General features: G+C 51.8%; 1 protein-coding gene and 2 long non-coding RNA genes across 5 annotated transcripts in view; 1 reads left to right on the top strand and 2 right to left on the bottom strand.

The window, feature by feature from the left end:
• CCDC12 (coiled-coil domain containing 12) overlaps window positions 1–27,995 on the bottom strand; it is a 54,789-nt gene that overhangs the window by 3,282 nt on the left and 23,512 nt on the right. Inside the window, exons 2-5 of one of the 3 annotated variants that reach the window (XM_032297978.1) lie at window positions 18,198–18,265; window positions 2,715–2,794; window positions 878–939; window positions 602–636 (exon numbers count right to left, since the gene is read on the bottom strand). In XM_032297978.1, the coding sequence (XP_032153869.1) occupies window positions 602–636; window positions 878–939; window positions 2,715–2,794; window positions 18,198–18,265 (245 nt within the window). Of the gene's footprint in view, window positions 1–601; window positions 940–2,714; window positions 2,795–16,790; window positions 16,896–18,197; window positions 18,266–27,995 lie in introns of those variants that run through there. The other 2 variants (XR_004275056.1, XM_032297979.1) reach the window with 2 other exon arrangements.
• LOC116564708 lies at window positions 11,847–27,850 on the top strand. Its single transcript, XR_004275058.1, has 3 exons — window positions 11,847–11,978; window positions 20,857–20,860; window positions 27,840–27,850. It is a non-coding gene; the product is annotated as an uncharacterized LOC116564708 (long non-coding RNA).
• Window positions 14,177–16,592, bottom strand: LOC116564707. The gene is made up of 2 exons (XR_004275057.1): window positions 15,289–16,592; window positions 14,177–14,978 (listed from the first exon to the last, which is right to left on the bottom strand). It is a non-coding gene; the product is annotated as an uncharacterized LOC116564707 (long non-coding RNA).

Raw genomic sequence — 27,995 nt, 5'->3', positions numbered from 1 at the left:
CAACTGTGGGTATCCAGAAGTGCACAAGCAGTCAGTCCGTTCTCTCTGGCTCTGCATTTCCCAGGACATATGCTTTGTTTCATCGAATTAAAACAACCTCAGCTGGTGACGAGAGGGATACAGCCCTACCGCCACAGCACCCTCTCCTACTCTGTCCCAGAGTAGCAAGAAGGATGACGACCTCTGTTTCAGAGGGGAGGGAACCAGAGCCAGAGGGAACCAGAGCCAGAGGGAACACGCTGCGGTTGTAGAACAGGAAGAGAAAACTGTGTCTGCCCTTCCTTCCACCCCGGGCCCCCAAGGACAGCGGTTGGCCTTGCTCAGATGGGCGCTCTGGTGCAGATGGTTCTCAGCCTCTCAGAAGGGCCTTCGTGAGGAGCCTGCTGCTTCCTGTGCCTGAGCCCCTCTCCATCACTCCCCTCCCATCCCGCCACGTATGTCCTCCTCAGCACTGGTTCCCAACAGTAGCCATCTCATGTAACTCTATGTCAGTACTGCCAGTCTCCGCACCATGTGGATGGAAAGAGCCAAGCCCCAGGCCCACGCTGGCACCAAGAGCCCCCAAGTCGGCCTGCACCAGTCCCGCACAGCCAACACTCACCAGTCAGGCTTCCGAGGAGCGAGGTTGGCCAGATCCTGAAGAGGGAGGAGACACACATCAGGATGGAGAGGCTGCCCCAGGGGAAGGAGGAGGGCAGGCTAGAGAGGGAGAGAAATGGGAGAAAGAGGAGGAGGAAGGAGAGGGACAAGGACAAAGAGGCAGGTGGCAAGGGAATAAAGAAGTGACAAGAAGGAAGCAGGCAGAGGGAGAGCAGGTGGGGAAGAGAAACAGGACACACAGAAGCAGCAAGGAGGCCAGGGCAGCCCAGGCACTCACCACCTCCTCGATGACAGGCTCGGGCTTGGCGGCCTCCAACTGCTCCTTCACCTTCTCTTCCACTAGAGGGTGCAAGACAACAGAGGAAGCCTGTGAGAAAGGCGCTGCCACTCTGCAGGGACACTGCCTGCTGTGGCCCCCGAGGAGAGATGGGACCCCAGGCTTCCTTGCTCCCACCTCTCCATGGCCCCCAACCAGCCAGAGGTGAAGACCCTGCAAAGGCAGCTCTGGAGAAGGGGCCTGGGTTTCCCAAGATGACGGCAATCCCCATGGCCGAGAATGGGACAGCGGGAGGCAGCAACCCACAGTCAGTCAGGAAGCATGGACACTGACAAGCGCTGCCTGGATACATACAAAGTGAGGCCCAGCTTCTCACATCATCCCAGGGCTCCTGGGCTCTGAGGATGTCCTCTGGGTCCCGGCCTAGCCAGAGCCACAGGGGGCTTTTCCTCCATCCCACCTCAGGTGTGTGCTCCTAAGACCAGGGCATAGGCACCTCCCAGCTCCTCCAAGCTGCTGCCAGCACAGTGGGCCTCTGAGAGGTCTGACCAGGAGGGTCCTGCCCCTTGGGGACAAATGCAGAAGCACTAACAACTCCGGGCTCTGTGGGCTTCCTCCAGCCCCTGGCACCCAGTGGGCCCATGAGTGCTCTTCCTGCTCTGCATCACCTCCCTCCAGACACAGATGAGAACTGAGGGCTGCCCCTGACCTGAGGCGCGGGGCCAGTTCCTCACCCTCCTCTGTCCTGCCTCTGTCCCCCACTGCACCATTACCCTAGCAGGTAGGGCCCAAAACACAAAGCAAATCACAGGGAAGTGTCTGGATGTCATGGATGAAAGAGGTGGGGACGGAGACTAGAATGTGACTGAACAGGCAACACTTTACTTTTTACCAAGATAAATGTATTTATTCACTCATTACTTGTCCAGTTAAAAGAAAGTCGATAACAAGGCCAGGCATGGTGGCTCACACCTGGAATCACAATACTTCAGGAGGCCAAGGTGGGTGGATCACTTGAGATCAGGAGTTTGAGACCAGCCTGGCCACACAGTGAAACCCTGTCTCTACTAAAAACACAAAAATTAGCCAGGCGTGGTGGTGCGCACCTATAATCTCGCTTCTCAGGAGGCTGAGGTTACAGTGAGCTGAGATTATGCCACTGAACTCCAGCCTAGGTGACAGAGCGAGACTCCGTCTCAAAAACAAAACAAACAAACAAAAAAAACCCCACTAATGTAAAGAATTAAAATGGGTAGCCTCTGGGCAAGGGCCCAGGGATCCGCAAGACTAAGAAGCTTCCTGGCATGTGTGGACACCCAGAGTTCCTGGTGGCTACGCTGCTCCTATGCCATGGCAAGAGACTAGGCAAGCCCCAGGCCCTCTCCCCTGCCTCAATGCTCCACATTGCCTGTCCACTGCTGTGCATGGCTGAATGACTGGCCCCTGTCTCTGATCCACCCAGGGCCCACAGGACCCATCACCCCGCCCTGCTGCTCAAAGGCCCCATGACCACATCTACTTCTCAGCCCAGGAGTCCTGTGAGAGGATGTGGCTTCTTTCAGACCCCACTCAGATCCCTGGAAGGCCTCGGCCTCAGGGTGTGAGCAGGACGGAGAAGGCGTAAGAGGCCTCCTCAGTGCCCAGACAGCCTCTGCTGCCACCAAAGGCCAACTATGTGTGCATCTGCCATGAGATGGTGACAAAGGGTCCTGCCTGCAGGCCCAACTCCTGTCCTGGTACTGCTGGTTATTCTCTAACAAGAGAGAGCAAAGCCTGCCGAGGCGGAGGGCAGCTGACAGTGCCAGGGAGCCGAGGTGGAGGGAGGCAGCCCGCTTACCTGCAACCGGTTTGGCCTGGGGCACCCTCCTCTTCTTCAGGTCCTCATCCTCCGGGACATAGTTCCGCAGTCTAAGTTCCCTGCAAGGACAGAGAGAACAAGCAAAGACAAAGTCAGTATGTGACATGGTCTCATTCATTCACTCATACAACTTGCATAGCCCGTGACTTCCCGACTTTCCTCTGCGCTCTCCGGAGATGGCCTGGTGAGGAGGAAATGCACAGAACGGAGTATCATCAGGCAGGCCCCTTGGCACCGTCCCCTGCCACTTGGCAGGAATGGCTACCCTTCAGAGGTCCTGTCTACTCTGTTGGAGTATGGTTCTCTTTCAGAGCTGGGCCAAGGAGGCCTAGGGAGCATCCACAGGGTGTCTCCTGGATCATCCCATTTGACAGCTAAGGGGACTGGAGGTCAGAGAGACCGCACCCTTTTCATAAGATCACAGCAGTGGCTACACATCTGAGCTCAAGGCAAGGTATGACTCCCGGCCAGGGCTAAAGCTCCTGGGCTGAGTGATTCCTAAAAGAGAAGGCCAGTGGCCACCCACGAGTTCCCCAAGTCTGGTCCTCTTCAGAGCCTTCCTGCCCTGGGGCTCATGCCACCAAGTACATCTCAACTGCGTAAAGAAAAGCATCTGGGTGTGCTGCGCCAGGGGCACGTGGCAGTGAGTGAGGAAGAGTGACGTGTGGACAGGCAAGCAAGTGCTGGGGAGCTCCAGAGGGGCGCGGCTGCCTACAGCCGTGGAAATGTGAAGGGGAAGGACTCCAGGAGGAGGTAGCACCTGGGCCTGCAGAGGATGTGGACAGGGTCAAGGCACAAAGCACATGAGAGGACTGCTGGGAGTGGCCCGTGAGGGCTGTGAAAACAGGCATGGCCATGTGCAAGGCTGGGAAGGCCACAGTCCACCTGGGAAGGCCACAGTCTCAGAAGCACTGAGAACTGCACAGCCCCCAAGGCCTCTGTGAAGAGAGAGGAGCCACAGGGGCCAGAATCGCCCAGCGGCAGCTGCAGCTAGTTACCGTGTTTTTATTTTCTTCCCGCCTCGGTCTTTTCAGGCAGGGGTGGCTGAGCCAAGAACTCACTAGGGTCAGGGGCTCATCAAATCCCAGCCCCCTACACACAGAAGCAGGCTCCCAGGAGGAGGTGTCCCTGGCAACTCTGCAGGGCGAGAGGTCCTGGGAGCTGCTGGGTCTAAGAAAGGCAAGGCAGAGGCAGTGGGATAGACCTCTAACCCTGGGGGATACAGGAGTGGCCCCTCAGATGCTGGCCAGGTGAGACTAGGCCGCGGGTCCTCCTTCCTCAGTACCTCTTTCAGTTCTTGACCGCTGGTCCCTCAGTAGAGTCCTAGGCCTCTAAGGCAGGAAACAACTTCCCAGCAGGCCTCCCACAGTCTCCATCTCCCAAGCCCTCTATCTGGACCAGGTAAAAGTGCTGCTGACTTCCTAAGGCCCTGTGAAAGCAAGCTTTCCCAGAGGCAAGGCAGTGGGTGTCTGCAGCCACACAGCTAGCTAGCGGTGGTGCTTTGGACTTAGGGGTTTTCAAATGCCATTCATTCTCCTATTCAAGAGCTCCACCTGCTTCCTGCCCCAAGCTCACTTACCATCTCCTTCCCTCCTGCCAGGGCCCCTGGGCGTGAAGCCTTTGGGCTGGGCTGAACCACTAGGGGATGGCGGGGTGGGGCAGTACCAGCATCATCCGTGTCGAGGAAGCCCACCTGCATTCCCAGAGCCTGCTTCCTCTAAGGAGCAGAGACACCCCACCCTGTCCCCCATCCTTGAACGCTCGCCTTGGGCTGGGGGTACATGTCAGGTCACGGAGGTACAGGGAGACAAAGTAGGGCATGACTGGGTGCAAAGGCTTTCGTTCACAACAGGGTGGGGAGAAATGAGGAAGAGAAACTGGGTGTGGGAAGAAAACTGCAAGGATTAGTAAGAAAAAGAACTGTCACTTTCAGAAACCGTCTCCAAAGTTCTGTGAGAAATCAGCAGGAGAGAGGAGAGGCCAGAGGGAACTGTACCCAGAGCTCACAGCAGCAACAGGCACCCATGCCTCCAGCCCTACCCACTGCCCAAGGCTTCAGAAGGCTGACAAGAGTACGAAGCCAGAAGCAAGAGGCGGGAGCAGAGCCTTGCACCCACTGTGCCCTGCCACCCCAGAGCACTGGCGAAGCAGCCAAGAACACCGAGGTCCCAAACACTATGGGAAGGTCCCATTCTGCGCCTGTTTCCACATTTAGAAACACCAAGGCTGTGCTGGGTGCATCCAGCCCCATCACGCCCTCCCCAGACACACTCTTGGAGAGCTAATCTGATGTGCAGCCACTGTTGTGTGATCGCGTGAAAATGATGCAGTCTCTCTGACCTCCAGTGCCCTTAGCTTGGAGAGCTAAGTGACTTTCCCTCCCTAATGCCCACTTAACTGCCCACCCCTGAAATTCTACCATTACCAAAGGGCAGGAGTCTCTGGGAGAGGAAAAGGAGCACGGGGTACGGCTTGGGGACCTGGCCTTTCCAACACAGGCCCAAGATTTAACCTCCCTTATAAAGGGAGATTAAAGGCCGGGCGCGGTGGCTCAAGCCTGTAATCCCAGCACTTTGGGAGGCCGAGGCGGGTGGATCAAGAGGTCAGGAGATCGAGACCATCCTGGTCAACATGGTGAAACCCCGTCTCTACTAAAAATACAAAAAATTAGCTGGGCATGGTGGCGCATGCCTGTAATCCCAGCTACTCGGGAGGCTGAGGCAAGAGAATTGCCTGAACCCAGGAGGCGGAGGTTGCAGTGAGCCGAGATTGCGCCATTGCACTCCAGCCTGGGTAACAAGAGCGAAACTCCGTCTCAAAAAAAAAAAAAAAAAAAAAAGGGAGGTTAAATCATGGGCAGCTTAACAAACCTGACAGCAAACATATTTTTAAAAATCTATTTCAGCTGGGCCCAGAGGCTCATGCCTGTTAAGTCCAGCACTTTGAGAGGCTAAGGTCAGGAGTTTAAGCCAGGCCTGGCCAACATGGCAAAACCCTGTCTCTACTAAAATTACAAAAACTAGCAGGATGTGGTGGCACACACCTGTAATCTCAGTTATTTGGGAGGCTAAGGCAGGAGAATTGCTTGAACCTGAAAGGCAAAGGTTGCAGTGAGCCAAGATCGCACCACTGCACTCTATCCTAAGCTGCAGACTGTCTAAAAAAAAAAAAAAAATACACACACACACACAGTATATATATAATTATATATCTATATATATAATTTTTTTTAATTGTCCTTGGAGAAACAACAAGACAACAAGGATTCCAGGGGCCGCAATCATGGAGATGAGGGAAGTACAACAAAGTGAGCCTGACATCACGCCCCTCTTTCTCCTGAAAGTGTCTATTTACATGCAACAGCTGAAAAGGTGAGAGTGAGCGGAGCTTCCTATTAGGTTGGTACAAAAATAACTGCGGTTTTTGTCATTAAACATAGTGGCAGAAGCCACAATTACTTTTGCACCAACCTCATACAATTTCATGGGCCTGAATAGGAGAAAAAAAATGTACGTTAAGGGCAGAAACTAAAGCTGACCGCTGACTTGTAACTGAAACTATGGAAACCGTAAGACAATGAAATGGTATCTCAGAAGGGCGGACAAAATAAATGTCACGTAAGTGTGGACAAAATAAATTCTAAATCTAGTTAAGAAGCCTTCATGAGAAAGACTTTTCCAGACAAAGAGAAGTTAGAAGAATTAGTCATCAGTGGATCTGTTATTCAAGAAATACTAAAAGGAATGCTTTAGGCTGGAGGAAAATGATTTCAGACAGAAATATGGAATTGCAGGGAAAAATAAAATGCCTCAGAAAGGGTAAATACAGTGGCTTGCACCTATAATCCCAGCTTGGGAGGCTAAGGCAGGAGGATTACTGGAGCCAGGCTGCAGAGGGCTATGATCACACTACTGCACTCCAGCCGGGGTGACAGAGCAAGACCCCGTCTCAAAAAAAAGCAGGGGGGAAAGGGGTAAATACACGGGTAAATTTAAGTGAATATTGACTGTATAAAATAGTAATAATGATTTAGAGGATTTAAAATGCAGCAACAATAGTACAAAAGGCAGAAAGAGTGGCAAACAGCCTTGAAGTGTTTTAAGGTCCTAGCACTGTATAGGAAATGGTAAAATCGCTACTATTTTCTATTAGACCTTGATAAGTTAAGGATGTATGTTGTTTCCACTATGGAAATTACTAAAAGAAAGGGAAGAGAGTGTACAATTAACAAGTTAACAAAGGAAGAAAGTGCAATGATTAAAAATAAAAAAATCCAAAAGCAGACAAGAATCGAGATTAGAAAGGAAAGTCAAGAAGCAAATAGTCAGACAACAGGTTCATACACAAAGCAGGCCCAGGCCGCCATTCTAGGGGCTCCCATAGCCTTACAGCGTCCAGGGCCGCCACAGCTCTTGGAGACTGGGCAGGGTGTAACGACACAGTACCAGCCAGACCATCAGGGCAGGCTGACACCTGATATCTTGTCAGCTGGCCAGGAAATGCTGAAGCTGCCTGCACTCACCAGCAGTCACTGGCATCTGGAAGCCACCTTTCTGAGGACCACTGGAGCCAAACACTGGTTCTGCCACCCCAATTTAAGCATGAGGAGGTTGCTAAGGGGAGAAGGTACTAGCTCTAGCTAGAAGAAAAGAAAGAAAAACAAAAATGCTGACAGTGGTTCTCTCTAGGAGTGACTTCTCTTATAAGAGATGGGGTCTCAGTCGGGCACAGTGGCTCATGCCTGTAATCCCAGCACTGTGGGAGGCTGAAGCAAGTGGATCACCTGCAGTCAGGAGATTGAGACCAGCCTGGCCAACCAATATGGTGAAACCCCATCTCTACTAAAAATACAAAAAATTAGCCGGGTGTGGTGGCGGGTGCCTGTAATCCCAGCTACTTGGGAGGCTGAGGCAGAAGAATCACTTGAACCAGGGAGGTGAAGGTTGCAGTGAGCTGAGATCATGCCATTGCACTCCAGCCTGGGCGAGAAGAGCAACACTTCATCTCAAAAAACAAAACAAAACAAAAAAACAACAACAACAGACAGAGAGATGGGGTTTCACTATGTTGCTCAGGCTGGACTCAATCTCCTGGGCTCAAGCAATCATCCTGTCTCAGCCTCCTGAATAGCTGGGACTACAGGTGTGAGCCACCACACCCAGCTCTAAGTAATTTTTACTTGCTTTGATTTTCTGTAGTTTCCAGAATTTCTAATCAGTATTCTTTCTACACAGAAACAACCAACCAAGTAGTCAAAAGGAAACCTAAAGAAGAAACAGGCAGAGGCACCAGAAGGCAGCAGAGGACTGTGGCAGGGTTCCGAGTCAGGCAGCACCAGCACCTCAGCTCTGGTGGCATCCAGCTTCTGTGGTTTAGGGCCAGGGAAAGCAGAGACCAAAGGGAAGCAGAGACCAGGCCATGCTTTCGGGGCTTTCTGCTCCAGTCTATGGAAAGAAGGCAGCCCAGAAAGCCCAATGGCTTCTAAGACACTATCCTTTGCACCAAATGCCCTAGGCCAGTCACAATCCACCCTATACCGGCAGCCAGTGTCTGGGTAGAGCTTTGCTATACCTCCACAGGAGCAGACACAGCAGCCACCTCAGTGCCTCCACTGGCACCCCCTCTGACTCAGGGCCCCCAGTGTCCCCAAGACGAGTCTACGCTTCTTTATATGGTCCTGAACCACAGCCTGCACACCCAGCAAATGTCCCTGGGGACACTCCAGGGACCAGCCCTGTCAGTTACACACTTCCCTGTCCATCATGCTTCAAGAGCCAGCTCAAGGAGGTGGCCCAGTGGGCCCCTCCCAGTGTCCCTACTCACCCTGAGGCACAGTGACCGCCCTTCTCCTGCACCCTCTTTGCCCCACTTGCCTCTCTACCCTCTCTGCAGCAGCCCCACTCCATGCATGTGGTCCGGTGACAGCTGCATATCTGTCCTTCACAACCTGCCCTAAAGGTACCAGGCAGCTCCAGGAGGGGCTCAACACACATTTGCTCCAAGCTGAAAAAAGGAATTCAGAAGGCACTCAGGAAAGAGCTTTATGGGTGGCCTGGGGGTCTCTGAGCCTTTCAATGACTTGGGAAGACATTTGGAAGCAAAGAAGTTGTGCCCAGCAGATAGAGAGGGCAGGAAATGTGGCTGGGCTGGGGCAGCCAACCCCTAAGCAACTTCTTTGTGGCAAAGCAATGGGACAACACCAAGTTTGCATTCTATTGAGTTTCCTTCTGTCTCCTCCTAAAATGGGTAGCCAACCTTTTCTATTTCCTTTACTCTGCTCCAGGCCAGCTGCAGGAGCCTCCAACATGGGCTGGCCAGGGAGGTTCAGGGGAAATCACCCCTAGGGTGCTTTTTCCACACACCTTCCATACGTGCCCTGAGTGGAAGCAGGTGGAGAAAGATGATGTTCTCTAAGTATAGAACCAGAGTAGAGTTCTAGAACGGCGAAATGAAAGGAAGCTTTGAGATTATGAATCTGATCCAACCCCATCCCTGGCAAACTGACCTCAGAGAAAGTCTGCACTGCTCATGGGGGTTTCATGGCCCCTGGTCCACTTCACTCACTCATGCTACCAAGCTTACCCTTTGGGGCACTAGCCTCTCTTCTCATCCCTTATATCTTGAGGCCACTCCACATTCACCCCCTACCCTGGGCCCCTGGAGGGAGGTAGAGACAGGACAAGAACCGGGCAGTCCCACATGGCCTGTTCCCTGACAAGGTCCTCCACCTGGCCACCCCGTCCCTCCTGCCCATACAGGCCCCCTTAGGTGCCAGAGAGAGAGCTGCCGTGAGGCATCCCTCCTAGTAACAGACCACAGGGAAGACCACACCCAGGATGGGCCTGCAGGCCCTGCAGAGGCCAGCACTGGCCAGAGAGACAGGCAACTTTGATCAAAGAACACTTTTATTTTTAATATTCAGAGTACAGAGACACTGGAGCTCTGCCAGGAAAACACACAACACTCAAACACGCCCCTAATAACCCTCTGTTTGCTTTAGGCTCTGCACATAGAGACCGACCCCTTGTCCCCAACATAAATAACAAGACTTCGCTCGCTGCTGCCAGAGGCCAAACCCGAGAGAAGCATGCAAATGAGGGGAGAGGCAACTACCTCAAATGATGTACACAACTGCTCTACAGGCTGATCTGGTCTTTCTCTCAAGAGCCATTAAAATGTTCAAACCCCTTGACCCAGTAACCCTGCTCTGGGGAAATTATTCCATAGAAATAGTAACAGAACAGGGGGAAGCAAAACAAAGCATTCTACATACACACGATCCTGGCAGCAGGATTCATAATAGCTATGGCACCTCTGGGCTCTCTTCTGGCAGAGTGCCCTACAGTGGCCTAAAGTACCACCACACTGTGAGGGCAAAGAACAATTTAGTACAGGTAAGGTACAGATCAGGAGAGAAGGCAGATACTGAAAACAGACAAGCTATGGAGGGATGTTTTTGTTTGGAGAGGACTGTCCTTCAGCTGTCACCCAGCAAGGCAACTGTGGCCCCACCCTGAAAATCGGGCACAGTGTAGGGCGATAAAAGCTCTCTTCTCCTCTCTTATCCAGCCCACCCCAGGCCTCCTGCCCTTCTAGCCACACAGAGGACAAGGTCTACTGGAGCACATCACACAAGAAGTGACCACAGGCAGGACAGGGCCACATCACAGCCCCAGGGGGTGGACAGGCCTCCAAGCAAGCCCTGGCAAACATGTCCTCGGAGGGTTTCGGAAAAAGGGGTGGGAGCTCCTTTGTGCCCCCACCTGAAACTGCAGACCATAAAGCATGGGATAACGTGTCCTCCCCAGCAGAGGCAGCCTCCACACATGGCCTCTCAGAGGCCACCTCTCTTCCACAGAGAGGTTGTCACTGACATTTTCTCAATGTGGAAAACAGTCCAGAAAGATTCTCCAAGGTGCCTGAGTTGAAGGAGGAGCCAGAGGCAGAATCCAAACCCTGGTCTCTGGCTTGGGGTGGACCCCACACCAGCTTCCTGCATCTGGCTCCTCGGGGACCAGCAATCACCGCAAAGGAGTAAAGCTATCTGATGCAGTGACTGGGGTCTGGCCAGGCTGCAGATGGCTCTGCCAGGGCTCTGGGCACTCAGCATTCCTCAAGGGAAAAACTCCTGCAGCCCACCCCACGGTGGAGTTTAGCCTACAGCATCATCTTGCAAACTCCCTCCCTCAACAGGAGCCCAGCCTCTCAGCTCTCCCAATTGCCTGGAGAAGCCTTCCTCAGCCCTAAAAATTACAATGGGCTATAAGTCTTAGAGGCAGAAAGAGCTTCAGAAGTAGTATAGTCAAGCCCTTGCCTTAAAAACAATGAGGCCAGAGGAGCCAGAGCTGGCTGGGGATGAGATCTGCATGGGCGCCCCCACCAAGACAGATCAACAGCTATGGCTATGTGTGGGCACCAAGGCCTGCCCAAAGGCCCCTGAGGGATGGCTTATAAACAGCCAACAGCTGCTCCAGGCAATGAGCAGGTCCAAGTGTTAGTTAAATGAGGCGAGCTGCCATCACGTCTGCCCATGTGGTCTGCAGCCGCTCTCATCCTGGACACTGCAGAACCTAACCACGGTGCTCTACATTGACAAGTTGAACCTTGAACCATCCAACCCAAAAACCCATAGCCAGTGGGTACTGAAGGAATTAGAAAAAAACTGATACGCCAAAAACAAAACAAAACAAAAAAACCCAGGACTAAAAAAAATGAATCATGGTACTTTCAAAGAAGTATTAAGCTGCCATAGATAATTTCATTAAAGTATATTTACCAAAAGATAGTCATGACACAGCACATGAAAAAAAGGTTACAGAACAGCAGGATATGCACAGATATATCTTCATCTGTAGTTTCTAAGTTTTCTACAAACAAAAAATCCCTAATTTATGTAAATATCATTTAAATTGTAAACGAAGAAAGGAGTAAAGGTTTATGGCAGAGAACCTAAGCCCCAAAGGACCCGTAAGAACTGGATTGGCCACATTGGCATGCTGGGCCCAGATGTTGGGGTATGGGGCCTGCACAGCCAGCCCACTGCCCCTCACCCACCCAGGGCCCGATCTAACCCACAGACCACTCTGGGAAAGTGGATGGTGCTTAACCTCATCAGGCTGCCCTGAGCAGCAAACTGCCAGCCGCTGCTGTACCCTGACAAAGAAAGATTCCTTTTTTCCCCACACAGGGAAGGGTCTCAGGGACAGCTCCACTCCCTTTCAAAAGCTGGGAGATTTTAGTCAAGTCACTTCACCTGCCTGGACTGTGGTTTCTTCACCTATAAAGGCAGATCACACTGAGTCCCAGAAGAGAGGTGAAGATTTCCTAAGAGGCACTTCGGAAGCTAAGATTGGGACACACAAGGTATCAGGACTCATGGCCCACAGAAAGGACTGGGCTGTGCTCCTACCGCACCCCTACCCAGAAGGGAGGGGCCCAGTGCCAGCACACGGTGAGTCGCCTTCACCATCTTCCTTAAACCAGTTCTCTCTTGATTCATTCTCCCACATTCCCAGGCCTATTCCCGAGAAACAGGGACAGGAAAAATGAGCCATAGCAGGTCCCTGCCTGCTGCTTCAGCAGATCTCCACTGCCCACGACTGGGATATCCCCGGATGTAGACATCCTCTACAGCGGGACTGAAAGAACTCGGGAGGTGTGGATGGGAGCTGCCCTGCTGGTGCCACTAGAGTGGAGCAATATATGCCAAATCAAGCTGATGTCATGGATCAAACCACCATGATCTGTGCTCCACCCTGGTGTGTGGAAACCATCACTGGGGCCCAGCATGCAGAGCAGAGACATCTGGCATTGGCTGGACTCAAGGGTTTGGGCACTGGGCCAGGGCTGGGCCTTAGCAGGGGTGGGAAATCTCCACGAAAAGGTCATGCACACATTGAGCTGGGGAACAGATCTTCCATCTCTGAAGAAGGAAGGCTAGTGGCCCCAATTCTTTTGTAATATGTGACACCCAGCCTCAGTCAACTATCTCTGATGGCGACCGACTGCTCCAGCTATGCGCAGACCTCCACACAAAGCCATGGTAGGTGGTGGCTGTGGAGGCTGGGAGTTCGGGACTTGCTTGTTCAGGTACTCTCTGGCATTGGAGAAGGCGAGTGCTCCTGGTTAAGTGCCTCTCCCCTTCTCCTCCCACCTGTCAGCCCCAACCCAACAGTCCATCCCACAAGGCAGGGTGGCAATGGCTGTCAGCCACAAACCCTGCCCTAGACACACCTCCATGGCACATATCAGTCAACTTCCCAACAGGAAGAAGTGACAGAGCAATTAAAAAAAACAAAAACAAAAGCAGCTGACACAAACGCCCCTGCATGCCCTCTTCCATGGGCCGGCTTTCCAGGGCACATCTTATCAGGGCAGTACACAGGGGGGCTGGGAGAAGGGAGCTGCCTTAGAGATGGGTCATCCAGGCCGGGCGCGGTGGCTCAAGCCTGTAATCCCAGCACTTTGGGAGGCCGAGGCGGGTGGATCACGACGTCAAGAGATGGAGACCATCCTGGTCAACATGGTGAAACCCCGTCTCTACTAAAAATACAAAACATTAGCTGGGCATGGTGGCATGTGCCTGTAATCCCAGCTACTCAGGAGGCTGAGGCAGGAGAATTGCCTGAACCCGGGAGACGGAGGTTGCGGTGAGCCGAGATTGCACCATTGCACTCCAGCCTGGGTAACAAGAGCAAGACTCCATCTCAAAAAAAAAAAAAAAAAAAAAAAAAGAGATGGGTCATCCAAGCCTCTACAGAGTTAGCAACAAAAAGGCTGGCAGAGCCAGGGAAGCATCAGCCCAGAGAAGCAGGGGCCCATCTAGGGGTAGGAATGTATCCTTTCTTCTCACAGAGCCGAGGCTGGACGACCTGCTGGAGCTCACTCCCACCCACTGGGGATGTGGTTGTATGGGGATGGGACAGGATTTATCCCAGGAGAGTAATACAAATTTTAAAAAGGAATCTGAATCTATAGATTCAATGCAATTCTGACCAAAATCTTAGCAAGCTTTTTTTTCTTTTAATAGATATTAACAAGCTGACTATAAAATGTATAAGGAAAGGCAAAGGAACTGTTAGAACAGCTAAAATAATTCTGAAAAGGTCTCCTCAGGCAGTGGGGCAGGAACACAGGCAGGCAGGCAGGTGGCTTGTGGGACAAGGTCCTGGAATGGCTCCCGCCAATCGTGCTGGATTTTCATTTACTTAGCCACAAACCCTGGCCCTACAATGTTATCTGGTTAGACGAATGAATCTGCAAAATGAGGCCACTCAGCTTATTTCAAAGGACTATCTAATATATCAAATAAGCGAGGCTCTGCAAAGTGGTTCCTAATCACAAACCTCTAGGTCACGTCTGCTTCTTTCTACTCCCATCCACTGCCTCACATGTCCCCCAACTGTTGCCTTATTTGCAAAGTTGGCACATGCTTTATGTAAAGGCATGTCCAGAGTCTTTAACTCTCTCGGGAGGGCCTCACGGTGCCTTCCTTCTGCCCAGAGCCTCAGCACTAGCTGGGAAGCAGGTATGGCATCTGCTCTGTTCAAGTGAAGCAAGCTTTATTTTTATTTTTTCCATCTTTGGTTGAAGATACTGAGGCTCACTGAGGCAATGTGACTTGCCTAGGGTTAGAGAATTAATAATTGGCAGGGCTTGGCCTCAAACCCAGGAACCACTTCCAAAGCCTGACCTTGCTCCATCTGTCTCGGTCCTTTCATTTCAGGGACTGCTGCTGGACCAAGAATCTTTTCATCATGTGTTCTTTCCCTAAGTCCCTAAATTTAAAAAAAAAAAAAAATTTTAAGCATGATGAACTAGCTACATCAATATATGGAACTGACCACCAGGCCTCTGCAAGGGACACTGGGTGACCTGGAGGGTAACTGAGGAAGACGGACCCTGCTCTCTGCCAGCTAATGGGACATAGGGAGCCGAGGCACTCACAGGCAGCAGGCGCTGGGATCACCCAGTCATTCAAGTTCAGAGCTGAGTGGCAGTATGGGATGGAATGACTCAGGGAGGAATCCTGGTCAGGGCATAAGAGGAGAAACCAGGGAGGAAGGGGAAGAGGAGGGTACCCACTCCATCTCCCTGCAGAGCCTGAGTCAGGAGAGCATCAGAGACAACTCAGCCTTTCCCATCCAGATTGGGCCCTGGGTCTCAGATGCAGATCTGTGTAACTTCCTTGGCGTCACTCCTGAGATGGTGAGGGGGTCAGACTGGAAGGGGCTCCCAGGGACACTGTATAAAGAAAGAGTTGGGGTGATGTCCATTCATGCCTCCCCAACAAGAGGCTATTCCACCCATCCTTTACAGATTCATGCCTCTGGACCTTTGCTGCCCAAGCCTTAACCTCTGGATTCCAGACTTAAAAGGCAGGTTCTCCATGAGGCCTTGTCCCACTGAAAGCAGGATGGTGTTAGCTGAAGGCAGCCTAGAGCAGGCACCGTGCTCCTCTCAGCACACCCTGGAAAGACTGGTGCCGGCACGGTATCCCCCCGGCACCTGGGCTTAACCTAGAGTGACCCTGATTGAAGTGGGCTGTTCTCACCTCCCAGCAGCCGAGGAAGAGAGATGCTCGCTGGCGAATGTCCTCAGGGGTCATCCTTCCAATGGAGTGGAAGGTCACCTCTCTCCAGTGGCAAAGGAGGCTGTGGCAGGGGCTATGGCCTAGGGGGCTCTCTGAAATCAGTTCCCAATCCATAAGCATCCTGCATGAGAGCCTCTTACCAGACCTGGGGTACAAACAAAAGGCAACATCCTCCTCCCTGGATGGACACAGCCTCTGCTGCATCCTGCTCTTCCTGGGAAGCCCATCATGTCCAGCCCTGGACCCTGCAGTCTAAAGTGGAGTCCACATGGGTCTGGCCCTGTGTTAGGGCAACCAGTGTTCTAATCTGCCTTCCTAAATAACCTGAGCAAGCCCTTTGCTCTGCATCTGTTAGTCAGAAGAGTCTGTTTTTCTCTGGGGCCTACAGACACAGGCACAAGTCCTTCCTAAGACTAGGTTTCCTGGCAACCAAGGGAGTGATCCAAGTAGCAGGCCCTGCCAGGAAAGGGATGCTAGAAGTCCACCTGCCCAAAGTCTCAAGAAGTTCAGCCCCGCAAGCCAAGCTCCCAACTATTGGGAGGCAAATCCATTCCACCATGCTCTGTTGCCTCAGAAGAGGCCAGATTAGAGCAAAGCAGAAGAATATAATGAGCTGAAGCAGAACCCAGTTCAATGACTAGCATGGTTGGTTCCTGGGCTGCGGTGAGAAAACAGAACAGGGCCCAGCACCTACCCAGCTCAGTGGGCTCAGGACAAGGCCTATGAGCAGGTCTTGTGCTCCACTACAACTGACCTGTAAGACCTAGCAGGGAGCAGGTCCTCACAAGCCAGGGTCTCTTTTATCTAGAACTCACTGACAGGAACCTGGAACTACACATGCCCTTTGTTTTTTTCCACGCTGTTTTCATTATGATATATCTTGGGCACACAGAAAAGTTCAGAGAATAACGTAACACATGTACTCACCTCCTGAAGAGTCAATAAAAGCAACATTTTGCCATATTCAAGACAGGTTCGTCCCCCTCCTTTTTTCTTTTGTTAAAACAAAATCACACATCATTGGCCAGGCGCAGTGGCTTACGCCTGGAATTCCAACACTTTGGGAAGCCGAGATGGGTGGATTGTCTGAGCTCAGAAGTTCGAGACCAGCCTGGGCAATCTGGTCAAATTGTGTTGTTTTGGTACCAAAAAGTTAGCTGGGCATGGTGGCACGCACCTGTGGTCCCAGCTTCTTGGGAGGCTGAGGTGGGAAGGTCGTTTGAGCCTGAGAGGTGGAGGTTGCAGTGAGCTGAGATAGCGCCACTGCACTCCAGCCTTGGTGACAGAGTGAGACCCCATCTCAAAAAAAGAATAAAAACAAAAAAACCACACATGATGGAGCCTTTCCCTAATCCCGTGTCCTCCCTGCTTCCCCAGGCATGAATTGGAGTCATCACCCCTCATGTATGTATTTACACTTCTGCTTTCGCGTTCTTGGGAGCACCGGACACCTTATCACACACCTGCTTCTTTGTTAACAGCCTGTCTCCCTCCAGAAAATGTCAGTTCCATGAGGGTAGGGGCTGTACTCTGTCCGCTGTTGCCTTCCAGGGGCCCACAATGGTGCCCTGCACAGAGCAGACAACCAATAGTCGGTACTTGTTGACTGAGTAACACACACATATCATTTTGTGTTCCTGCCCTGCATGCCTCAATTCTGAAACCTGCTTTTTCCATCACTCAACATCACGTTTGAGATTCACAACCACATGGCTCAACATTCAAGCCTCTTACTGCTGTATGACCCACCTACCCGCTAACCAGTGACCCCTCTTTCTCAGGGAGGAGGAGGAGGAGGGAGATCAGAGAAAAAAACGCTAACACATCAAAGCCTAGAAACTGGAACTCAGGCTCCAACCAGAGTTCTAGACTTTAGGAACCTAAGAACAAACCAGAAGACCAAAGGGCCTCTAATACATAGTTACCACAGATTGGGAGAAACTGTGCCAGCAGCCACCCATAAAGCCACACATGCTGGGGTCACATGGCAAAGGAGGAACTAACTGGCCTTCCTCTTCCCATCACCAGCCAGGGACCTTCAAGAGCTGAGGACTAAGGCCCAGCAAAAAGCCCCAGGCCCAGCACCAGCAGACCCACTCACGGTTTAGCACCACCAGCCTCTCAGCGTAGAGAATGGCCAGGGTTGGCAAGGGCTGACCACAGAGGGCTCTGGCTAGAGGGAAGCTAGAAGAGGATGGATGAGGCCAGAGGGGCCACGCAGAGCTTCACAAGCCAGGTACAGAAGGGGCACAAACTTAGCAAGCAATGGAGAACCACGTCGTGAAAGGTGTGTGAGAATGGTAAAAAGGCATAATGTAAGGACTAAAAAGAAAATGCTGGGGGCTGTAACAGCCAGATGGAAAATGAGGGAAAGGAGGGAGAGAAGGCCTCAGAAGGAGAGTTGAGATTTTTTTTTTTTTTTTTTGGGGGGGACGGAGTTTCGCTCTTGTTACCCAGACTGGAGTGCAATGGCGCGATCTCGGCTCACCGCAACCTCCGCCTCCCAGGTTCAGGCAATTCTCCTGCCTCAGCCCCCTGAGTAGCTGGGACCACAGGCACGCGCCACCATGCCCAGCTAATTTTTTGTAGTTTTAGTAGAGACGGGGTTTCACCGTGTTGACCAGGATGGTCTCGATCTCTTGATCTCGTGATCCACCCGCCTCGGCCTCCCAAAGTGCTGGGATTACAGGCTTGAGCCACCGCGCCCAGCAAGAGAGTTGAGATTTTAAGGTCTGAACAAGGCAGCCATAGGCAGGGAGAAGAGGGGAGGGAACAGGGCAGAGACTGAACAGAGTTGAGAGGACCCAGAGACTGGGAGACTGATGAGTGCTGGAGTGGAGGGTAGAGCCTGGAGCTGCACATGGCATTACCTGTGCTTCTCGCCTTCTTCCTCCTCTTCTCTAAGTTGCTTGGTCTTTGGCTCCCCATCTTCCTTGTCCTGCAAAGGGAAAAAACCACCAGCTCAGCTGAAAGCACCTACTTCCAGTCCACACAGCCTAGGGAGCTAATAAACAGGACATCTCAGAAGCCAGGCACCTGGCATGGCCCAGGTTGGTGTCCCAGACTCCAAGCAGGGTACATGCCTGCTGCATCTCGCAGCACAACTGGAGCCTCACTGCCTGTGAAGAATTTAAAAATCCATGACTTCAGCCCAGTCCCAGGTACATGGTGGCCCTTAGAGGACACTAGCAGAAAGAGCTGGATGGCTTTAGGTGGTGAGAAATGCAGCCACTTGGTGCCGTGGAGGGGCCATGCTGGCAGGCCACCAGTCACCGTCATGGGTCTGGATGGAACCACTTGCTAAACTTGGAAAGACAGGGAAAAGAAGCACCAGCAGCCAGGGCAGGATGAGAGCTCAGCCTCCTGAGACACTTTTCAGGCCAGAGGCCTCTCCAGAAATACCTGTTTGGTTTGCTTTAGAAGTAACATGAACTAGGACCAGGCTTATAACAATAATCACTGCCCAGGCCTGTGCTACATTCAGGGAGACAGAGGCAAGGGGAATTAGTGTGAAGTTTCCATGAAAATTTTCTTAATCTGGTTCTTTTAACTTCCTACTATCTGCATCTCTTAAGTCCAGAGAATCATGTTCATTTCAACCTTGAGCTGTCATCCTTGTTCTCAGGTGCCCTGAGGGCCACAATAGAAGGAAATTACCATACTGCTTTTACCTGCAGCAGAAAACGTCTTCCTGGAGTCCTCCCTTATCATGTGATTGCCACTGTTAGGTCAGCCTGCCGTGGTCACACTGACACAGGGCGTGTGTGTGTATGCTCAATTCATGCGACCACGCCTTAGGCCCAGGGCATGGACTGAGAGGCCCCAAGACAGAGCTGTCGTGGGGTCTCACTGCATGCCAGCGTTGGCCCTCCAGAAAGTGACAATGCTCACTTCACTATGGCAGCGCCCTACCTTCAACTCTCACAGAGCACTATTCTGAGAGAGATTTGTGAGCTCCTTCCACAGGGAGTCTGCTCTGATGGACACAGAATGAGCTGGAGCTTGCACAGAAATTCTAAGTAAAACAGCTGCTCAAACTACCTTTCCTAGACGTTTATTCATGCCATTGACAACTTCGTTACTAAGAGTGGCATCTGCTTTATGTGGAGACTGCAAGCATCGACCAGACCCCGCCATTCCTTGGCCACACAACCTCTAGGGAGCAGGCTACCAAAACCAGGTTGGAGGCCTGGCCCAGAGAAGGGCTTTTGTCATGTGAACAGATCATGTGCCCACTGACCCAATTCAGGGCAGCTCATCTCATGGCAACGAGGCAGCAGGAACAAAATAACTGACCAAGTGACAGCAGCTACATGGGAGAGGTCAACATGAGGCATGGTTCTCGGGGGATGGGTGAGAGATGGGCTGGGCAGAATTGGGTGACACAGGATAGGGGAATCGGAGAGGGAAGGGCAGAGTTTGAACAAAGGCAGGGTGTGGTCTGAAGAGCCTGCAGGTGACTGAGGTTGGGGTAAGACAGGTGACGCCAGGTAAGACAGTCAAGGCAGGCAAGGGCTGAACACAGAGGGCTCTGGCCAGTGTTCTTAGGCAATGGACAAACAGAGGAGACACTGGGGAAGAGTCTGCCGACCTCTGCTGGGCAAGATGCTTAGTGATGGCCAAAGAGGGAAGGGAGAACAGAGTACAAATGCTTCACAGAAACAAGTGAGGATTCTCCAAATGGCTCCCAGGGCTGCTGGAACCTGGATGGGGCTTCCACAGGGGCCCTGCTGACACATGCAGCCCTCCTTGACTAAAGGCTAGCAGATAAAACAAGCCAGAGCCAGCACATTCTAGCAAAAAATTCCTTCCCGACTCCCAACCAGCGGACACCCTGAAAGCCACTCCCTGAAGTGCCTGCCTCACGGGAAGGAGTGGCAGACACCTGCCCTCTGGGTAAGGGAAGAGAAGGAAAAGCAGAAAGGGCTCTGCTTTCCCCACAGTGGGCTGGTGGGGGCAAGACCCCCAGCCACACAGGAAGACTCCTTTCCACAGGGGTTCCGTTAACCTGAACCACCTGGCAGAAGCAGGTGGGAACTACAGGCAAGTGTCTAGCCTTTGGGAGGAGTGCTTTGCAAATACCATGCCCTTTCTCAGCTCTCAAGCAAGGTCAAACAGCTGCCACCACCCTCCTGGAGTCCCAGAGACATTCAAGTGCCTCAGTAACAGTCAAGTTATTCATTAATAAATGAGAAAACACCAAACGATCTAAATGACTTTTTTAAAAAATGCCCAGCAATCTGGTGGGTGGGGTACAGCACTAGCTCTGCAGACAGCATGAGGTTAAAAATGACCCCAGCCTGGGTGCAAAGAGCAGGGGCTCAGAAAAGATAAAGATCTACATCTGTGGCAGGAGCAGGTAAACAAATGCACAGGCTACATAAGTGGGGGAGATGAGGTGGACCCCAGTCTTCCTCACAAAGAGTGATTCTCAGATAGGACAATGGGCATTTGTGGGAAGGAAAATCGCTTTTGGTGACGCTGGCCTGAATCACAAGGTGTGGCCCCTTGCTGCCTGGGATAGTGGAGGGAAGTGCAGACCAGTCTTGAAGCTCCCCACTACCTGACAGACTCAAAGAGCCTCAGCCCTGGAGGGCTCGCAGGATCACCCATTCTAGGTCCTCAATTTAACCCATGGGAAAACCTGGGAAATGGCAGTCAGGGAAAAGGAAAAGAGTTATCCAAAGTCACAGAATCTATCAGTGGTAGCTGCAAGTCTGGATCCAGGTCGTCCTGATGCCCGGCCCTGCGTTCTTACCAAGGAGATGAGAGAGAGAGAGAGAGGCTCTCAAGAATGGAAGAGTGGCACTGAGTTTCTAAAGAGCTCTGATTCCACCCGCCTCTCCTGTACTCCCCACACAGTTCAGACCTGGCCCTGTGTGCTCACGTGCAGCCACAGCTAGCCCAAGCCCAAGCCTAGGCCCTGCTGGACACTCAGTAGGAAAGCAGGCAGGGTCCCAGGTGCACAGCCTCCCCAGGAATCTAGACTTCGCTCACCCTGAGACCCTCAAATCAGACTCAATGCCTCGCCACTCCCACTCCCCACTCCCCACCCCCCACCCTTCCCAAATCTCACCATCTTCTCCCTCCTTCCCAACCCCTAGTCTCCTCTACCACCTCCTTAGGGCCCCACCACAACCAAGCGCCCAGCCACTCCTCTCCACTCTTGCCTGCCAGCCAGCCTTCCCCTCTACTCTTGAGAATACAGCTGCCTCCTGCATTTTCCCTCTCTTTTTCCAATATATCTCCCCTAAGTCTCTCTCCATCTTATCAATCCACATTCCCGGCCTCCTCTTCGAAGACACTGGTCAGACCACACTGCACTTCTGCTCAAAGCTTTCCACACCCCCAGGACAACAGCATTCAACTAAACCTCACACCTGCCTCACCAGGAGGTCATCTCCCAATGCCTCATCACCATCCCACGCTCCTTTCACACTGGCCTCTGTCCCGAACACTCTTACACCCCACATTTTTCTCAAATCCTGAAATATCTACTCTGATAGCCCCCAAGAAAACACACCATCTGGCCAGCTCAAAGGCCACCTCCTCAGGCAGCCTTCTAAGATTCCCAGGCAAAGGAATCCTCTGGGCCTCCCCAGCGCATATCAGGGTCTGACTGCAGGCCCAGGGCACAGGCCTGTGGCCACTCCTATTCACATGTAGGCTTCACTACCCCTTCAAGAACCTCTCAGCAGGGGACATCTCCTAGAGCATCTCAAGGTCTAGCCCAGAGCCTGGGCTAGACAACCTTCAGAAACTCTACCAGTTTAACTGCTACCCTCTCCACCAACTCCAGAAGAGTCAAACTCAGGAACGCTGGTGGCTGCAGGGCAGTAGAGTCATGGCCTGGGCTGGGGCCCTCCCCATAGCCTACTTGCCTATTAATGGAGGCACTCCCACATTTTTGACCCCTGCCCACATCTCCACGTCTTACACCCCTGCCCTCACTTCCCCCCAGAACCTTCAGGAGGAAGAAGCCTTTGAGGCAGGATTTCAGGGGTTCTCAAATATAGCCCTGCTCGGAACAGAGTTTGACTGACCTGTTTCCTAATGTTTGAAATCCTTTTTATTAGGGACAAAACTGTTACAAATAAAATTAGAGCTGTGTATAACTGGTATTATTTCTTCCTTAAATATTCAACAAGACTTCAGTGAAGCAGTCTTGGCCTGAAGCTTTCTTTGGGAAAAGATTTTGGCTATAGAACTATACAGATTTTGTATTTCTTCTCCAGTCAGTGTAGTTAATTTATGTCTTCCAAGATATATGTTTCACCTAAGTTACTGAATTTACTGGCACAAAGTGACTTATATTGTTCTCTTAATATCCTTTCAATGTCTGTACGATCTGTAGTGATGTTCACTGACATTGACAATTTGTGTCTTTTTTCTTTATCAGACCAGCTAGCGGTTTATCAGTTTTGGGACATACCTCCATCTCATCAGCTCAGACTCAGTGTTTCAACCATGGGCTTGCTCCTCAATCTCCTCTCTCTGGAAGGAGCCCTCATTGGATGAGTACGCCTGCCTCTGGATGGCACATGAAGTGTGCGGGAAGCATCAATCCACATTGCTGCCTGAATGTAGGACTACTGCTTAAAGCAGGTCAATCAACAACTAGGCCTACAGAAGAGAGGGAGGAAGAAGAGAGGCTGCTCTATGTCCTCCTGTTGCCCCGTCCCACCCAGATTAAGATGAAGATCTCTCTTTCCTTGCACCACATCCCCACCCCCCGCCGACCCCCACTCTCGTTTGTGGGCCAGGTCTACCTTGGGCACAAAGATAAAGAAAGTAAGAACACTGTCCTCAAGAATCTCAAGTCTACTCAAAGGAGCAGGCTTAGAAAATTTAACTCTGTGCCGTAAGTAGTGAGGAAAGTGTTACTAAATATCTTGTACACTTAGTGAATTAGTAAAGGATAGGTGTTGTCAGGGAAGGAAGTAACCCTTAAACTCAATTCTGAATGTCCACTGGGGATTACAAGGCAGCGTATTCCTGGGAGTGGTAACGGCCTACAAAGACATGAGAGCAGAGAAGAGCACTGACTGTCACAGCCTGCAGAGCAGGCCCACATGGCGAGCCCAGCCTTACCGGATGATGTCAGGGGCAGGGCTCACAAGGCATTCCTCCAGTGCTGAGCCCAGCATGAGGGCCAACACCCTGAAAGGGCACCGTGGTTGCCTATAAGATGTGTCATGGGAGGAAAGGGAAAGACCAAAAGTCAGATGAAATGCTCCACTCCCAGGCTGGACCTGCCCCAGCCGGCTGCTGTTTATGTGTCTGTATTTGGGGGGAAGTTAAGGTTAAAATGAGGGCTGGGAACTATCACTGGGGGCAGGTGTGCCTAAGCAGGAAGGCTTGAGTTAAGGGGATGAGGAATAAGCCCCTCCCTCTTCTAAGACTTCCCAGGGACTCAAACTTTTAGGAGCTGCTGCCTAGCACTCTTCCTTCCAGAAGAAAATAAGGGAAGCAGGAAAGGGTTAAGAGAGAGACATTCAGCTTCTCATCTAGGGTCTTCCCACCCTTCTTTAGCTTCCCGAAGGAGCTGGAGACTCAACAGGAACTCATGGGTAGAGAAACACTTTCCAACTCCAGGTGACATGCCTCACTAGCTCTGTATATGCCTGCCATAATGTCCATGGGACACTGTCCTCTGTTTAACAGTCAAAAATAAGGCCTCAAAATCGTAGCCACCTAAGAAGAGGCCAAACTGGCCCCACTTTGAGCCTTTCCAGTTCGGATTAGGGCCCAGGGTTAGGAAAAAATAAAAAAAAAGAGATGGCACTTCAGATAGTGCCTGAAGGCGACAGGAAGAGATAGACAATGCTGGGGCAAACTTGGCAGGCTCCCTAGTGTCACCTTGTGCCCGTCTCAGGGCCAGTGCAGCCCCATGCTGGGGCGGAGGGACTTCCTGTCGGGTGCGGCTACAGTGGAAACTGTGTTCCAAGGGCACTCAGGGGGTAGGGCGGTCACCTGGAGTCTGACTCACCCTGAAGATGGAGTGATAAGAAGTGGGCTGAATGCCACTATGCCTGGGACCAGAAACTGCACAGATATCTACTGCCCAGAGACTGGGAGGGGGTTGGGGGGAGAGGCTCTGCTTCTCCTGGGCGGGCTGAGATCTCGTCAGGCTACAGAGCTCCTCACTCTGGGTCCCCCACACTCGATCTGCTGCTAGGATGACTTGGTCCAGGCATCCACTCTATCTGCCGACCAGACCATGAGTTCCTCGAGGGCACACACTTGTTGTACCAGTCTGTACCCACAGGCCTGACACCAACTACAGAGGGCACAGCACAGTGGTAGAGCACATGTGAAGGAGTGGGGAAATCCCGGCTCTATTTCATCTTGGCTGTGTGACCTTGGGCAAGTTATACGAACTGTCTGGCTTCAGTTTCCTCAGCTATAAGAATGAGGATAATCATACTGACATCATATCACTATTACAAGAAGGAAATGATGAAGAAGAAAAGCCTGCAGCTTTGGGAAATGTGGCAGTAGAGCCTGAAGAGCAGGGAGAATCAGGCCAGGGCAGGAAGGAAAGGGCTGCAGAAAAGCCAGCAGGGTACGGGCCCAGAACAGTGTGCCTCTGCAGAGGTTACGATAAGCTTCCACGCCCATCATCCTCATCAGATGCTCTCAGCAATCCTGTGAGCAGACAGGGCAGTGTTGTAACACCTGCTTACCAAGACATCAGAAGATGATGCCAGATGATCTGTGAGGTGGAGACAGATCTGATTCCCCATTCAGTGCTTCACCAGGAGTCAGCAGCAGAAGGTGGGGACTACCATCCAAGAGGTTGGGGTTAGCTAAGAGCCACAGCTCTCCGGTGGATTCAGGCATTCCCTAAAAGCTTCTGAGCAGAGCAAGAACAAAGCACCAAGCTGCAGGCTGGGAGAACAGCAAGGAGGCTAGAGATAAGGATTGGAGATAAGGACCAGAACTAGGTCAGTGGCGGTGGACTAGAACAAGGAGGTGCCTGAGTGCTGCAGGGAGACAGGGAGGAGCAGAAACAACTGAGGTTCTGCCGGTAACTCACTGGGGGAAGGAAGGCGCCTTTGACAAAAAGGTGGTGGTGCTTAGGGGACAAAGAGAAAGCGATGAGGCTTGATGCCACAGGTGCAGACAAGGGCCGAGGGATAGCGCCTGTCAAGGTGCCCCTGGCGGTGGAAAGGAGGGCCTACTCCTCTCAGAAAAGGCAGGCTGGGCCCCACCATCCACACAGCACCTCAAGGCCCAGGCCACAGCATGCTGAGCCAGCGCACCTACTCTCCAGACCCGTCACACGGCCCTGCCCAGATGTCCTGCGTGTGTCGCGAGTGTGGGGCGCCAGTCCAAGTCAAGTCTGATCCTATTCTTGCTGCCAGTGCTCAAGGGAGGCATTAGAGAGCTCCTCCAGCAAACTTTATTAGTCGACAAATACTGACTGGCTCCCCTGTGCCAGATACTCCACAGTGGGTACTGAGGAGAAAGAAGAACAAGTAGGCACCCAGTGCCCACAGAGCAGGGTGGGGAACTCTTATCCCGGGTGCACAGATTCCAGAGGTCAATGACCAGGCAGAAACACAGGCGGGTATGAGAAGGTGAATCTTGGTGGACAAGGAATCTGGAGCTCTTCAGATTCTCAAGGAGGTGGTGACCCACAGGGGAAAAGGGAAGGTGTCAACAGCCAGGGAAGGTAGTGTTTTCGTGGGTGTCATAAGAGGTGTCTAGGGAGGCTTTCCAAAGGAAGTGTCACCTTAAAAGATGAGTAGGAATGGGGACAGAGGGACGGCAGGGGAAGACAGCAGAGGGAACGAGCAGAACCATGAGTGTGCAAAAGGCCCCTCCCACTGCCCTGAGACTTCACCCACACTGGCCCAGCAGGAAATAACCACTTGGAAGGTCACACAGAGGGCAGGGCAAAGACCAGTCCCTTCTCCTTCCTTCTCATGCAGCGGGACTGGACCAGTTCCTCTGGGAAGACAAGCCTGGCTCCAAACTCCCTCCAGGGACCTCCCTATAGGGGGTGCTGTGTTATGCAAGAAGCCCCAGCCTGCAGCCCTGACTGGGCAGGCGAGGGAACATCAGGACACACTGCTTATCAGTGGTGGGACCTCCCTGAGGCTCTGTCTCCTCTGCTGTGAAAGTGGGGCTGGCGATACTTTAGCAGGGGCATGTGAGGATTACACAAGGCAGTTTGGGTCCAGCATGTGGTACAGGGCCCCGCATGACCCTGCACCATGAAAAACTGCCTGCTGACATCTTGCAGTGTTCCAAGTCCTGCTGTCCATCAGCGATGGGCCTAACTTGAACCCTGGCTCTTGCTGCATCCCTCTTAGGGGATCATATTCCCTCTGTTCTCACCCATCCCTTGCCCTGACACGAAAACCAAGAAAGCACTTAACAAGAACCCAGGACCCAGGGCCCAGATCCATGCTGGGTGACAGAAGGCCTACCAGAAGAGCAACTGATCTATGTTTGCAGTTTTTTTGAGACAGGGTCTCGCTCTGTTGTCCAGCTGTCCAGGCTGGAATGCAGTGGCGCAATCACAGCTTACTGCAGCCTGAAATTCCTGGGCTCAAGTGACCCTCCCACCTCAGCCTCCGGCATGGGAGTAGCTAGGACTACAGGTGCATGCCACCATGCACAGCATTTTTTTTTTTTTTTTTTGTAGAGACCAGGTCTAACTATATTGCCCAGGTTGGTTTCGGGCTCCCAGGCTCAAGTAATCCTCCTGCCTTGGCCCAAGTGCTGGATTACAGGCATGAGCCACATGCCCAGTCCATTTTTCAAATGGAACGTTTAAATGCAGCATGAGAATGGAGCACATTATCCTTTTCTGATAGTGCTATGTTTTTTTGGCCAAGTCTCCGTAGATGATAAACTTTTAATTTTTGAAAGTGAGGCACAAGTAGAAATAACCGGTGTCCATAAATAGATGAATGAGTGAAGAAAATTTAGTACATACACACAATGGAATACTATTCAGGCTTTAAAAAAAAAAAAAAAAAAAAAAAGAGGAAATCCTGTCATTTGCAACAACATGGATGAATCTGGGAAGCATTATGCTAAGCAAAACAAGCCAGGCTCAGAAAGACGAATACTTCATTATCTCACTTACGTGAAGAATCTAAAACAGCAGAACTGGCCGGCCAGTGGCTCACACCTGTAATCCCAGCACTTTGGGAGGCCAAGGCGGGTGGACTGCTTGTGGCCAGGAGTTTGAGACCAGCCTGGGCAACACAGCAAAATCCCATCCCTACAAAAAATATAAAAAATTAGCTAGGTGTGGTGGCACACACCTGTAGTCCCAGCTACCCAGGAGGCTGAGGTGGAAGGACCAACCAAGCCCAGGAGGTCAAGGTTGCGGTGAGCTGTAACTGAACTACCACACTCTCACCTTGGCAACAGAGGCCCCGTCTCAAAAAAATAAAAAATTAAAATAAAAAAATTAAAAGTAGAAGTCACCAAAGCAGAGAACAGAAGGGAGGTTACAGAGGCTAGACTTGGCGGAGGTGAAGAAAGGAGAGATTTTGGTCAAAGGATACAAAGTTCCAGTTAGACAGCAGGAGCGCCGTTAAGGTAGCTACTACCCAGCATGGTGGTCCGTTAATAACAACATAGATTTCAAAACTGCTGAGCCTAGATTTGAAACATTCTCACTACAAAAATGTTAAATTAGCTTG

Source organism: Sapajus apella, unplaced genomic scaffold (genome assembly GCF_009761245.1).
Source record: "Sapajus apella isolate SASKATOON/1434 unplaced genomic scaffold, GSC_monkey_1.0 scaffold38, whole genome shotgun sequence".
NCBI classification, from domain to species: Eukaryota; Metazoa; Chordata; class Mammalia; order Primates; family Cebidae; genus Sapajus; species Sapajus apella.
The sequence above is the reverse complement of the archived record's forward strand: the minus strand, read 5'-3'. Positions and strand labels throughout refer to the sequence as shown.